Below are 15,324 nucleotides of genomic sequence, written 5' to 3' on the forward strand. Positions count from 1 at the left end.
TGAATAAATGTTTTCTGAATACTCTTGTGTCTTGCAGTAGCTGTAAAAAGTAATTGGATGACTTTTAGTTTGATAAAGCACTTCATACCCCAAAATATTGTTTTTACCATTGTTTTTCTTTCTTTGCAAATCTGCAGATACTGCTGATTTTAGAAATCCTCATTTCAGACACTTGATTAGCAGACATCCTCTTATTTAGAATAGGCTTTCTAATGGTAAACATGCGTATGCAGTGACCATTGATTTAGCCTCTTATATCCTCCCCAAGAAAATGCATGTTACAGGACAACCCTGGGGAGCATTTGGGGGATCGGGATAGGGCATTATCATCCAATGGTAGGATTAATATAATTACTTATAATTTAATGAAATGTAAAAAGGATTTCAAAAATTACATTAATATGTTAAAAACGAATGGAATGTTGGTGTTCGGGTTTACCTTTCCACCCGTATTATTAGTCACTTAGCACCAAAGAAAATACTTCACCTCTTGTAATTTTAACTAAAACTAATGCTCAGAAACTGTATGTGTATGAACCCAGTCTCTTAAATATCTTTACTTTCTCAAAACTTTTAGTAATCATGTAATGTCTAGCTTAATATTGCCCATATGTTTTCTAGGGTGTATAAGCATCATGTTTCCATTCTTCATTTAACTTCTTCACCTTTCTTAACATCTTTAAAAAGATGCAAATTATTGCATGATGTTGTACACTTAGCTCCCACTGACAGCCATATCAATGGTAAAGAGTAGAGCCATCAAGATGTAATTTTTATTAACTGCCCTCAGAAGCAAACTATAATGGTTATATCCTGCGTATATTCAATATGTTTAGCCAAAACTTTGTGAGCTGCTGATGATCAAATTCAGGGTGTGGGGGGGTGATCATTATTTTTTTCTTACCTGGCAGGAGTGGAATGAAGGAAGGGGGTTACAGCATAGGGAGGACAGCTGTGCAAGGCTATCTATAACCCATCTATAAGTTGCTTCACTCTGACATCGACCACTCGGCGGACTGTCTTCTGTACATAAAATGAAATCATCATTCTATCTGCCCTTGATCAGTCAACTAATATCTCCTAGATAGCTTTATAAATTAAAAAAAACAAAGTTACTGTTAACATTAATTGTTAGGTTACCTCATAAGCTGCAAATCTCATTTGTCATGTAGCTGTGTAATAAATCTACAACATTTAGCTAGATCATTTTGAGATGGAAGTGATATCATTGTTTGTACGTTCACTTGGGCTTTTATTTCAGTGTGTTTATTAGCAAGGGTAGAATTTTTATCTCAGCCAAAACAATGGAGGCATGATATCAATGTGTAATAGATATGGATGTATGCATAATGATGAATTAGTAGTGTAGTGCTGTAGTCAATGTTGCTAAGTGGAAAGAAAATATGAATCTGTAAGCAGTATTTTAGAAGTGTATTGCTCTGGAGACATCTTGCTCTGCAGGGGTGGCAGTCTGCAATGACACAGCTTCAAGCATTTTTCACAGGCAAGAAGCAAAATTAACCCTCTTAGAGGGAAAAAAATATTTCGACAGCTTGATCAAAGCTCATTTGTATGTGTATGTGTTCTGTTAATATTCTTGTAATTTAAAGCAAATTGATAACACATTAGATATGCAAACCACACTTATTCGATAGCAGGTTATACCTAACACACCAAAAGTAGAAAACACGTACAGCCTATACCTTTCAAAATATATATTTTCATGTTATACTACAGAAGGATGGCCTTTCAATAAATAATTTTAAAAGTCATTCATTTCTGAATAAGGTAAGTTGACTTTAAATGGCACATAGAATTTTCACCATCTGAATTTTTTACCTTTTAAACTTTGATAAAAATTAATGTAATTAATTTATTTTTATTATTTAATTTCGATTTTGTGTTTTTTTTTTCATATTTTTATTTATTAATATATATGTTTACATATATTAATAAATTTATTGTATTGATATGCATTGCTTAAAATAATTTAAACATCTAAGAACTGTAGGTCCAGTCATCTTTTGGGCTTTAAATGTCGATCTCTTGTTGCTTTTCTTACTGTATGTCTGGAGAAATTGTATCTGTTTTTCAGCAATGGTATACCAGTTCAATGAATGTTGTTTGTACCTGGCTGACTGACCGTATGGATCTACAACTTCATATTTATCAGCTGAAAACCCTCATTAGGATTGTCAAGGTAATATCATTGTCTGGCACCTCTGATTTTTTTAAAAACAAATTTTTTTTTATATATGTTTTAAATATTACAGGTTTAGTAAAATCCTAGAATTTTTTCGATACCCTTCATCTTATAACTTTCCAAATGTATATAATATTGTAGAATAATAAATATATGGTAATATAAAAAGTATAGGTTAACACTAAAGGCACAGTGTTAACAAGAATAAATACATTTCTTTTAGGTTTACATTAAGAAAATGTAAAACTATAATAAATATATTTTAAAAAACGGACGTATCTTTATATATCCTAATATATGGCTTAAAAATATTTGAAGCCTATTAGCTGGTTTTAAAATGTTGCATTTGATTTTATTGCAGTATATTGTAAAGAGTTGGTGATGTAGTTTTTCATCACAATCTAAAATGTTTCCGTATCTTTTAGTAATGCAAATATATCTTCGCAGCATGTTTTAATGTATTCTGGAATCATTAAACAAAATGCAAATTGATATTGTTCTTATAATTAACTGAAGTAGTTTCTCTTACAATGGGTGTTTATACTGAACAATAAGAGATCACTAAGGTGAGATCACATACCCTGAAAGTATATTTTTATTCCTGTGTATGTGTGTCTTGGACTAATGATAATTATTTCAGTGTGAAATCACAGTGGTTTACCATGAAATAAGATTGAGGAGAGCTTAGATTAATTTAATATCATTCATTGTTGTTTCTTTGGAGTGTTTTTTTTTTTTACTCAGACCTATTTTCAGAACTTTACATGTGCAAATATCATCAGAAAAAATAAACTTTATAGCTTTATTATTATATTTTTCTAAATGTGTTTTTTTTACGTTAAGTATATATTATAGTTGTTTTTTATTATTATTTTGTTACCTTTTTAAAATCAATCTATGTAACCTTTTTAGGTCTGCGGTAACTAAGCAATGTAATGCATTAATGAAAATAGCTTATTACGCAGGTGTTTAGACACATTCAAAATGAACTGCTAATAAAGATACTTTGTTTTGTAAATTTAGATTTATCTATATATTTAATTCTTTCACAAGTGAAACAAAAGGCCCTTTATTTAAATTTGCTTTTTGCCATGCACTGTTGCCATTACAAATCTGTTACAGTGGGTTAAAGAAAAATGATTGTGGCATCCTATTCAGCTGCATATTTAAAACAAAAGTAACCTTTTAGCAAACCTAATGTAGTATTTTACATTTTTTTTATTTCATCAATCATCAATCCAATTCACAGTTTTCTGCAATATGAGGTTAAGAATTTGCAATGTATATTTATATGCAGATAATATTTGTTGAATTCAGCATTGAATAATTGTTGTACAATTACAGTTTTTTCCCCATTTTTTTTAAATGTATGGGAATTTTTTAGAGCTTAGATTTGTTTTGTTGCATCTTTGTGAACCTGTGCAGTAATTTAGCTTGCAATGCAGAACTCCCCTAATATTTTCCTGACATTATAAAATGCAAAGTAAAATTCAAGTTCATTGAGCCAGTTTCAAATATACAAGCTTTTAATAAACTGACTTCCAATTACCCTGACAGTGTATTTAAGGCATAAAGGTAAATATACAATAAGTCTAATAAAGGTGACCATTCATAATAAAATCTTTTACATTTGCCCACGATAAAAATGTCTAAATATTTTGTTTTGTTTATATGGTTGATTTTATTTTAAACAAACAGAAAAAGATTCTGTTTAATTAAGTAACTTAATTAATTAGACAATAAAGTAGCTGGCCATACATTTGTGGAGCATGTGCACTAATTTTGCAAAGCACAGATAGGAACTTACTTGGTGGTTAAAAAAAATATTGGACAGGATACAGTATTCTAATTATGAGAAGTATGTCCAATGTGGCCCATGTGCCACATTTTCCATCAAAGCTATTAGGTGTCTGAGCCAGATACTTATACCAGATAAGACTGAGTACCAGTCTTCAAAGTCAGGGTAGCCTATTATTGGCACAAAAGAACTTTTGTGATCTTGATAGATAAACTAAGTATTCACAGTTTTCCTAAAGGTTTATGTGCACCAGCGCATTCTTTACCCTTTACCTTTTGGCTTAGTTTACGTCTACCAAGAATGGAGTAACACATGTAGACCACTATAGTGTAAGTACACAACTCCAATTATAAGTTTATCAGACCAATACATGAACACGTTAAGAAAAGCTGATTGATTCATCTTTTTTAATACCCTGTCTTTTCTGGAAGAAAGACATGCCTATGGAACCGAGGAATCACTGTACTAGCCGACTTACACTTCAAGGGGATTTTTATAAAGTTATAACCTAAATGGCAGTAGCAGTGAGACATGGCTCCTAAATTAAAAAAAATAAATAAATGGGCATTTTCCTTTAACAGTGGCCCTCAAGTATTTGTTCCTGTTTACATGACATACCAAGGAGGTTGTTGTTTATTTACTTATTCATTTTTTAAGATTATTGGTCACAATTAGATAGAAAAGTTAGACTTTACATTTCAGGAGCATAAAATTCAAGCATACCTTTTAGCTCAAATTGTTCTTTAACCTCAAATAGTTGTATATATTTCCTATTGGAACCCAAACATACCTCTAGCCAGAGTAGTTTTCTACATTTTAGGTAGATTCTACTACTAAACACATAAAGTGAAATATCCCCACAACACCAAACTTCCTTCACACTCTTCAAAACTGAAAAAAATAGCCTGGTGTTGCAATGTAATGTGTTTTAGCTTTGATGTCTTAAAGTTAACAGAAGTTACCAGTCTTGTGTGATGGACGAAGAAAATTTAAAAAAAAAGGGCTGAAAAACCTTTCCTGAAATTCTGCTCCAAGCTCCAAAAAGAAGCATGTTCCACCGATTGTCAACATTGTGTCATATAATTTAATCCAACAGAACATGGACATAGGCTAGCTTGGATGTTAGGCTCTGCTTTAACATCCCCTTCTTAAGTACAACTGTTCTTTAACTAAACATAATGCATCTGTGTCTTTGCAACATGCAAAAATGCTAATATGATGGGTCAGTTTTACAATAATTCTACTTCCAACAGCATTGCCTGATCTGAAGTTTCATACCAACTCTTTTCACTAAGCCATATCTGACATACTTTGGACTATTCCATTCTGTTAGCATGCAGTATGGTACATACTCCACAACATGTCACTCTTAATTTTTCTGATGTCCATTATATAATGCATACTACTTATCACCATGTTATGGTCATATTAAAAGAATTTTAATGAATAGACACAGAAAGTGTTCCTACTGCTGCATATAAATGTTCAGGTAAAGGTCCAGGTATACTTCAAGTTCCCTAGAGTAACCAAACTGTATCACTGGTCACATATCTTACCACAATAAGTGCCCACATCAGTGTTTTTTTCCACCCTTTTTGCTTTCTGTATACCCCCACCCCCCAAGACAGGATAACCCTACTGGGTATATTGATGGAGACAAAACAACCCCAAAAAGACCTCCACCAAAATGCTAGAAAACACATCATTTTCCTCCTTAAAACAGAAGTTTTTTTACATCATTGCTCCATAACAAAAATTTGTCTGACCTGAAATAACTTAATAAATACTTCAAACTAAATTACTAGAGCACTGAATAAAAAATAGATTGTGTTCTGATCAAATAGTAGCATTCACTTTCACGTGTAACCTCACTCTTGTGAAATGTAAAATTTAACAGGTAAGGACTTGAGTAAGAAAGAACACCTTGATTTAGTTACATATCCAGATGTCGAGACTTACATTTGCTTATTTGACAAAACATCCAACATGTGTCTTGCAACCTTCATAGGTGTCTAAAGATGCATGCGTATGAGGGTGATATGCTGATACCTAACACCTACATAGGTAGTGACAAGTGTCACATATACACAAGCTCCATTTAACAATTGAAATTGTTGCCATTTTAGGCTAGGCAGTTTAACCCTTCTCTGTCCAACGGTTGACGCATTTTCTTCAACTGTTTGACAGTCAGTCCTATCCAGTGTGACATTTGTGACCATAAAATATTTCTATTTAAGAAATCTTACATTTCCAGAGCTAGGTTTTTATTTTAAAATACAGATAACCTGTTTTTACTTTTTAATTTCTTGAGTAATAACGTCAACTAAACAATAACAAATTCAATTAAGACAGAGACAAAAAAAATATTATGTTAGGTACATTATAACTATTAGTGTTTTTCTTGGGATTTTACCATGACAGTTGTTTAATTATTATCATATGTCAGTTCTGTCTGGCTTCTGTCCTTGAGGGCTGATCCTGATACAGTTTTAAAATCTTTTTAATTAACAGCCATTAATAAATGAAATAGTTTGATTCATTAAGCTAAATAACTGAGCCTGCCCAAAATTCTATTCTTTTTGTAACCCTGGAGGATTGGAGCCCTGTCATAGGTGATAAAAGCTCCCTTCATACAACCAAATACCATATGTGACTTTTTGCAAATATTTTATACTTTTCAGTCAAAAATCTTGTCATAATTACCTGTCTGAAAAGCGATTAATAAAGTAGACAATTTCCAGCTGCATGATGGGAATATGTTGGAGCTGTTGCTTCGCTCTTTCAGTGTGGAATATGCAAAGTGCAGTGAGTCAGGTTGGGTTGGTTTCATGCAACCAAAAGATTTAGACGTGAAGAAGTGGCACACCACTAGTTGACGAATTTTCCAATATTTCCAAATTTTCTAATTTTATCATAGCATGTCCAAAAAAAAAAAAACAACATGGGTTGTTATTAGGCACAAGATATTAAGCCTAAACGAGCAGCTTGAGACTTTTTCAAAGGTATTTATATTCTGTGTTTGAATCTTCTGAATCCATCATCACAGCAACTTATCTTTACCCATACTTGAACCCTGATGATGGCGTCCCCCACCCTGCTCAAAACATGTTTGCTTGTTTCTTATGGAATTAATATGACATTACTGATTCTCAACTATTGGTGTGGCAATTGGTGTTATCTCTCTGAATAAAAAAATGTTCTCCTAAACTTAACCAAAAAAGCAAAGGCCACCTGGGATTGGAAGAAGTCACTTTGTAAACAGAAAGATAGACAAAGGCTGAAAATTAAAAAAAATAATGGAAGGAATTTCACCAACTGCCTTTATTTTCAGCTTTAGGTGTTACAGTAACTATTAATTAACTAATAATAACATATTATTTAGTCCTTTTTAGGGACAGTTGAGTCTTTAGTTCAGTTTTTTTTTGTACCAGCTTTCAGATAAAACATAAAGATTTTGGCTTAGTATTGTTTTTAAAATAACACTTCTACTCCCCGTGTTACTGACTTAGAAGCAAATTTTGGAAAATCATTTGTCGTTAGTTGAGCTCAATGGGCATGTACATTTTTTTAAATCTATACAAATATTCGAGTGCCACAAATTTTGAGGCTCCTGGGATATTCTCCTGGGATACTCATTAAAACTGCTAAACCTAAAGCTGCGTAGACACACTTCCAATTTTTATCGTTCAAAATGAACGACGAACGATCGATTGGGCAAAAATCGTTCGTAAAAAAGTAACCAACGACGCCGACGAACGAGGAAAGTCGTTGGAAACGACGATCGTTGACCATCGTTCGTGTGTACGATCGTTCATTGATCGTCCATGGTCTGAGCATGCGTGATGAACGAACGTTCCTGTGGTGCACGTAACTTCCTGTATCGTTCAAACGATCGCGATATTGTGTGTACAATATCTACGAACGATTGTGTCGTTATCTGTATGTACAGGATCGGTGCTATACGATCGTTTGCAGATATCGTGCAGGATCGTTCGTCGTTCGTTTACCAACGATAATAATTGGAAGTGTGTACTTAGCTTAAGTATGAGCATCCGAAGTACATACCTACCATGCCATAATAGTATAATGTATGTAATTAAAGTTACCTTATGTCTGGATTAAACAATACCCCAAACCTAATTCATTGTTTTAAGTAAACACATTTTCTTGCATCCTTTAATAAATCGGTTATATATAATGCTGTTAATTTAGGTAATATTGAAAAAAAAATACTAAAATTGTTTTTACTGTGGTATTGGGAAATCTAGCATATGCAACTACTTTTTTACATCCTTCAGTGGTTTGGTTTCTTTGAAATTGTCAACTTAAATGCAGATGATGACAGCATTAGGGCATTCAAGGGTTAATGTCACAGAATCATCACCTCAATAAACAAGTCACTAATAAGTTATGCCTATCGGGAAAGTAAATAGGTTATAGTGGTGCCATGTGGAAAGCTGCAAAAAAAAATCTACAGTTACAGTGAAATTGGTGTGAAGAGAAGATTTTAAAACATCTCCTTTACTGTCAATGTATCAAGTTAATTTTCACCTAATTTAGCCCCAGCCTCTATCATTAGTTTCTAATTGTGCTTTCACACTAGCTGGAAAGTAGGTAACCCAGTGAGTCAACCCATTGATCCCCATGTCAAGCAATATTATACATCTAGTACATATCTTTCATTGATAAGTGCTTCTTCATTTTATTATGTCTCAGAATTTATTTTTGTGTCTCTTTTAGAAAACATATCGTGATTTCCGATTGCAAGGTGTCCTGGACTCCACATTAAACAGCAAGACCTATGATACCATTAGGAATCGGTTAACAGTAGAAGAAGCAACAGCTTCTGTTAGCGAAGGAGGTGGGCTTCAAGGAATTACGATGAAGGACAGCGACGAAGAAGATGAAGAGGACGATTAAATATATGGAAGTAGAGGCTCAATGGGATGTAGCCAACCCCCCTGGTCCCCAGTGCATGTCTGTTAGCCACATTAGGGAATTTTCTGTCCGCTCCAACTGCCCATAAAATCTCTACCAATACGATTGTCATTTTAGCTGTGTAATTAAAAAAAAATACTGAACGCACTACATTTGGTTCATGGGTTTCCTATCTTCAAATCTATAGGTTCATGAGCAATATAGAGCACCATTGTTTAATAATGTTAATTGATCTATATAGGAAACATGCTAAATATGTCCCTGTTCTCAGCAAAAATATCCAATGCTTCATTCCTGTAATGTATATATGTTGATGGTAAAATTGTTGTGCCTATGAGTGAGTAGTTATGTCATTTTTGTCGCGTGGATGCCACCCGCTCAACATAAAAGAAACAAACAAAATATAAAAGCTTTGTTTTCAAAGAAGAGGCTACACCCAAAGAGGTTTAACTATGGCAATCCATTCAATTTCCGAGTTTCAGCTCATCCCGAATTCTAAGTCATACTCTTTTACTTGAACATCCTGTTAGTTAACTAGAGGTTACATATCAGCGGATTAGTATTCCAAAAAAAAAACTACAACTGTTCTACTTGTCGTAGATATGAGACATCCGAAAACCGAACAAGCTACTGTTTAAAAAAAATATATAAAACAGTTTTATGTTTATGTCTTCACTTTAAATGTTACATTTTGTTTAGGTTTTAATAAAAGTGTATGTAAAAAAATCAAAAAAAGAAAAAAGACAACTTTAATAACAGACTTAGACTATAAACTGTGTTTATAAGACTATACAATACTTATTTCCGTAGATTGTAACCTTAATTTACATTATTTTGTGTTTCACAATTGTTTTTATATCTGCCATGTACATTGCATTTTGACCAGTAACTGCATGTCAACAGGGTCCCTCAAGAAGCTTTTTATCTGTGTAAAATAGTGGATCCATCTTGCTTTTGCCTTACAAGAGCCTACAGTTGTAAAAGTGTAAGGACTGTGGCTTCTCAATAAATAACTATTCAGATGTCCTAAGAGTGATTTTGCTTCTTTGGGGGGTTAGGTGGATCAAAGCAAACAAATGTCTTTCGTGAAACTTTCCTAATTTAAACATTTTTTTGGATTGCTTATACAAATAAAAAAACAAAAGAATAGAGGTTACAAGTGACAAACATTTCCACAATTTTTACACATTTAATGCAACACTGCCTTGGGCAACAAGCCTGTTGTACCTTTTTATTCTGTATAGTCCAATACTCCTAGATGTTATGGTTTTTTCTTGGGAAAAGTACATTTTCTGCTTCTTCCTTTCTTTACAGTGTTCTGTTTTGGGAGTGCTTAGTAAGACAATTATGTTTTAGCGAAAATTCTGTCTCCTAAATTTCCCAAACTGTAGGTTATAGGTGATGAAATCAAACATTTTGAGAAATTCAGATCTAGATGTTGGATAATGGAGGAGATCCCTTAATAGGATCTAGGCTACTTTAGAACCCATATTAGAATTCCTAATCACCTTGAGATATGAAAAAAATTAGGTAAATTCACACTATGTAAGTCACACCATAAATCTCAATACAAGATTCCTAACAGAACCAACACAGTTCAGGGACCACAAAAAACTTCATCAGGGTTTAGCACTAACTGAATTTGAAAAGATTAAGGGCCTGATTTATGAAAGCTCTCCAAGGCTGGAGAGAATACACTTTTAGAAGTGAAGCTGGGTGATGCAGAAAACATGAAATGGATTTTTGAAAATCATTTTCTATTTGCTAGCAAATGTTTTGAACTTTGGACCAGATCCATTCCAGGTTTGCTGGATCACCCAGCTTCACTGCTGAAAGTGTATTCTCTCCAGCCTTGGAGAGCTTTCATAAATCAGGGCCTAAAAGTTAAGTCAATTAAACCCAATTGTCAGCTGGTTAAAGGCATTCATCTAATCCTGATCCACACATCTAATTCTGATCCACACACTAATCAAATAATCTAAATGTTTTAACTTGTTTTAGAAACTAAATTCAACATGTAAAAACAATGTATATACTTTTGTAAAGGGACAGTTTTCCCCCCTTCCCAATCACACTAAATGTTGTTGATTACAGCCCAGCAGGTTTCTATGCAGAACTGATGATAAGTCAGCAATATTTTCCTGGTCTGGCAGGAGTGAATAAATGGTAAATTACTTTACAAAAGCACAATATATTTTAGTGGAAAAAAACTAGGCTCTGGGAACAATGGCACTGCTTCTGGATGGAGTGGTAGCTCTAATTTACAAAACACCTTTTATGTGATATTGGCAGAAAGCCCACCAGTGAACCTATGATAGCTAAATCGTATATTACCATTTTTTAATGGTAAATATAAATGGGGAGGCTGTGTATCTGAACCTAACAGTAATAAAATGAATAAAGTACAAAATGGTAATAAATGAAGATAAATGCATATTGTCATCTTGTTTGCTTATATGCTTTATTCCTCCAAAATCTATTCATACATTTAAAAGGGGACCTAAACCTCCAGTCCTTTGTTTACCTTGTTTCAGTGGGTAAACAGGGTGGTAGAGATTCTGTGTAAGGTAAGTACAAACAGCAAGTGGAACCTGATATACAACAGTTCTGTCTTGAATGGGAACAATGCAGATTTATTTTTAAGTAGGCACCCAGAATTCAGATTTAGCAATGCTTCAGTAAGCATAAATACTCCCGATAGGAATGATTTCATAGTAATATTAGTTAAAGGTGAGGGTCACTCTTCAGGCTTGGGGTTTCCTTAATCTTCAAGAAAAGGTTGATTCATCTCCTTAATAGCCAAGCCCATATGGCTTTGACATCAATGTCAGTTTAAAGCACCAACAGCTTGGGACCTGTGGAGCTTGTCCACTTGTATCTTAAGTAATTATGTACTGGCCTAATGAAATAGCTGTATGTTAGTAAGACATTCTTTCCACTCACCTCCCAATTAAAAAAGGGATTTTTCCAACCAGTCACAATGGTGGTTTGGTAGTACACCACCTCTGCAAAAAACTGGCAAATAAGTGTGTTGGCTTGTGAGATCATTATGTAAAATGAGTCCACTTTATAGAACTGAGATATTTTTTTAGTATACAACACATAAAAAACTGGGGCTGGCTTAGCCCACCAGGCACCACCCAATGAACTGACTTTTAAAGTGTTGTTTAATTTATATTATGTGTAACTCCTATGTGTAACAATAGAGCTCTCTTTATGTTGCTGAGATCTCAAAGTGGGAGTAGTTGAGCTGATTTCTGTCATTACTCCGACTACAAAAAAGCTGTGTGTTGCCAGCCTGCAAAAGGCCTTACGTATCATATCTTTGCTTCTTTAGCTTTCCATTGTCATGGCACTGAAAGGTTTTATTTTTACCTCTCACTGCTCCCATGTCCCACCCTGCCAATGGTCAATGTGACTCCAGGCATCTGAAGCACCTTAATAATGCACTTTTGCTTATTCCACTTTCATTCCCTTGCACCTGTGCACTAAGACTACTTTGTAATCATATTACCATCAGGACAGGCACATTCATAACTTTCTTCCTTTTTAGATAAATTCATGTGTTATCATCAATGATTGTCCAAAAAAAGTGAAAAAAAATGAAACACAAATATAATACACTTTACTCGTTGCTGTTGTTTTACTAAACAGCAGGGAGCTCACTTGCTATAAAAAGTATGCAGACGGAGTTTAGTTTGGCTTTAAAGTGCTTTTCCGGCAGCTCAACAGGTATTTTATTTCAGGACTTTTAAAAGTATTTAAAAAATGTGAAACTGCTTTGAGAGTTGTTTCTTTTTTTTAGTTTTGGGGGTTTTTTTTGCCTTGACCTGCACTTAGAACCAGCCTCTATAAAGCTTTTCAACAATGATGTTTTATATGCTTTCAACCCAACGTCCTGTATACATAGTACTCTGATACTTTTTAAAATAATCTACACATTAAACATGATGCAATCAATTTTTTTTTTTTTTTAGTAAGATTGTCATTACATTATTTTTAGTGTTTTTATTTCTGAACTTCCAAATTCACAAGACCCAGATTTGGATCATGGCAACAGGCTCGGCCAAGTGTTGATGTATTTGCAAGATCCTTTTGTTTCGTTTAATTAGGCATAGCCTGGCGTATGTGGCGATTGCATTAATTGGTATGATTAACTGGTACTAAGAGCCAACATGATTCAAGGCTACAAAGAAAGCTCAGTTGTTCTAGAATGGAGCATTAAAAAAAAAAAAAGCACTGCCCGTCGTAGAGTATCTGTGAATTTCTCCAAGAGTCCCTGGGAATCCACTTCAACCATCCCCAAGCAGGCAGCGTGACCTGGCAATTCAAAATGAAAGCGATGTTAACGAGACATTTTGTCTGTTATCTGATTAACTTGAAACTGATTACTATTTATGCTTGGCAAAACAACTTATAAATAATGGCCAACTTCCAAAAATACTCTAAGGCTGTGATTACCAACAAGTGGGTCAAAATGCACTTTTAATGGCACAGCAATGGGTTGTGTCAATAGAATTTACAGGACAAATGTGGGGGATTTGAGGCAGTATGAAAAGAAAGTATATTAAAGAAGAACACAAACTAAAATAAAACATCATTAAAGTATATGTAAACCAATTCAATAAAATCTCTTACACGCTTTGGATTATTAATGTCATTTCGAAAGTAGTTTTTACATCTACAGTTTTATTTTATTAAAGTATAAAAAGCAAAGATCATTTTACACCCAGCATACTCTCTGCTTTATTGACAATTATTTATTTTTTTCATGGTACATATTTGCACCCATTGTATGCCTGCGTACGCTTGATTGATGTTCCTTGTTTTGTTAACATTCCCCTGTTTTCTACTTACTACTCTATGTACAACAACTTTGGATTGGTTTTATATACAGATATTTCATTTTTTTCTACCTTCCTTCCTCTATGTTGATGTTCCTGTAATTTTCTATAGAAAATAAAAAAGAACCCACCATGTGAAATCATACACAGGCATCAATGGCAGTGCAGTTGCAAAGATTATAATTGCCTAAACTCTTCTTGATTGCCCTAAATTGCATTTAATTTTGTATGATATTGGGAAAAGCCTAAGTAGACTCAGGAAAACCCCCAAATTTACACATTTCTGGGTGTATGACCAAGTAGTCTTCCACTGGGTAATTCCTAAGGTAACCCCTGATGATCTCTACATAACACAGATAAGCATTCTGAAATCTTCACACTCTTGCTCATTCCAATACTTTTTTTATTGCCTTTTCTTGGGTCTCATCCTGTGGTTTGTGCAGCTTCACCTAACGAGGACCCAGAGCATTAAAATGATACAAATAACTATTTAGTTAGGTCTGTACATAAGTATGATATATAAAGCTGTCATTCTTAAAAAGGTCCTCTAGATCAGTTTTTCTCAACCCTTTTAACATGGGTAAACCCTTGAAATAACTTTCAGTTTTAGGGAACCCCTACTATATTTACTATACCCACAGCTCACAGTATATTAGTGTGGTGGTCAAGGGGATAACTGCTTCTTTCATTACTGGTCATTGGGAAGAATTATCACCCTTACAGATAGCCAAAAAGATCATTGGTGTCAATAGTAACTGACCTGAGAGTCACAAATTGCTCATTGCACAAGGAACCCTTAGCAACCTCTGAAGAAACCCTAGAAACCCAAGGAACCTTGGTTAAGAAAAACTGACTTAGAAGTTGTGAGCAGTGTCAGGCTAACCTCACATTTTCAGGTTCCTGCACAATTCCTACAACCCTTTGATATATCAGAAGCATGATACTAAAGATGTTTTAAGCTGTCTAAAAGGGTGGCCATTTTATCGACCATTATAGGCAGGGGTGTAATTGGGCGGGAATGGGTGGGAACATCGTGCCCTAACTTTTTAACGGGAATGAACATGCGTGCCCACTCTTATTCTGCAAAGAATTCTTTGGTGGTCGTGTCTCTGGCCCATGGGGTCAGGAGGACCCCCCTGGGGGGATGCACGGACTAAAGCCGCAGACCATGTCTCCCGTATGGAATTGCAGGCTGAGGGCGGTGGGCGGGTTGTGTCTCTGAACTCTAACATCGCAGGTCTGAGCCTGAGTGGGCGGGTTCTGGTATCATGATGTTTCTTCCTCTTTGAGTGACACATAGGCAGGGGTGTAGTGAGGCGGGCACATAACGTGCTCACTCTTTTTTTTTTACGACTACACCCCTGAATTAAAGATGGGCATTTTTCTAGATTGCTACCATTGTAAAGGACTTTCCTTCCATTGACCTCCAATAAATTAGTTTTTGAGCCCTGAAAATTAATTTAGGGGTCCCTCTAGATAGATAGATAGGGATGGATAGATAGATAGATAGATAGATAGATAGATAGATAGATAGATAGATA

General features: G+C 34.5%; 1 protein-coding gene across 29 annotated transcripts in view; it reads left to right on the forward strand.

The window, feature by feature from the left end:
* CADPS (calcium dependent secretion activator) overlaps positions 1-9,964 on the forward strand; it is a 286,962-nt gene extending 276,998 nt beyond the window's left edge. For all 29 annotated transcript variants that reach the window (XM_072420831.1, XM_072420822.1, XM_072420834.1 and 26 more), the window contains 2 exons: positions 2,096-2,200; positions 8,742-9,964. In XM_072420831.1, coding sequence (XP_072276932.1) covers positions 2,096-2,200; positions 8,742-8,921 — 285 coding nt within the window. In that variant the 3' untranslated portion in view covers positions 8,922-9,964. The remainder of the gene's footprint in view (positions 1-2,095; positions 2,201-8,741) is intronic.
* Positions 9,965-15,324: the final 5,360 nt, after the last annotated feature.

Source organism: Pyxicephalus adspersus, chromosome 8, assembly GCF_032062135.1.
Source record: "Pyxicephalus adspersus chromosome 8, UCB_Pads_2.0, whole genome shotgun sequence".
NCBI lineage: Eukaryota > Metazoa > Chordata > Amphibia > Anura > Pyxicephalidae > Pyxicephalus > Pyxicephalus adspersus.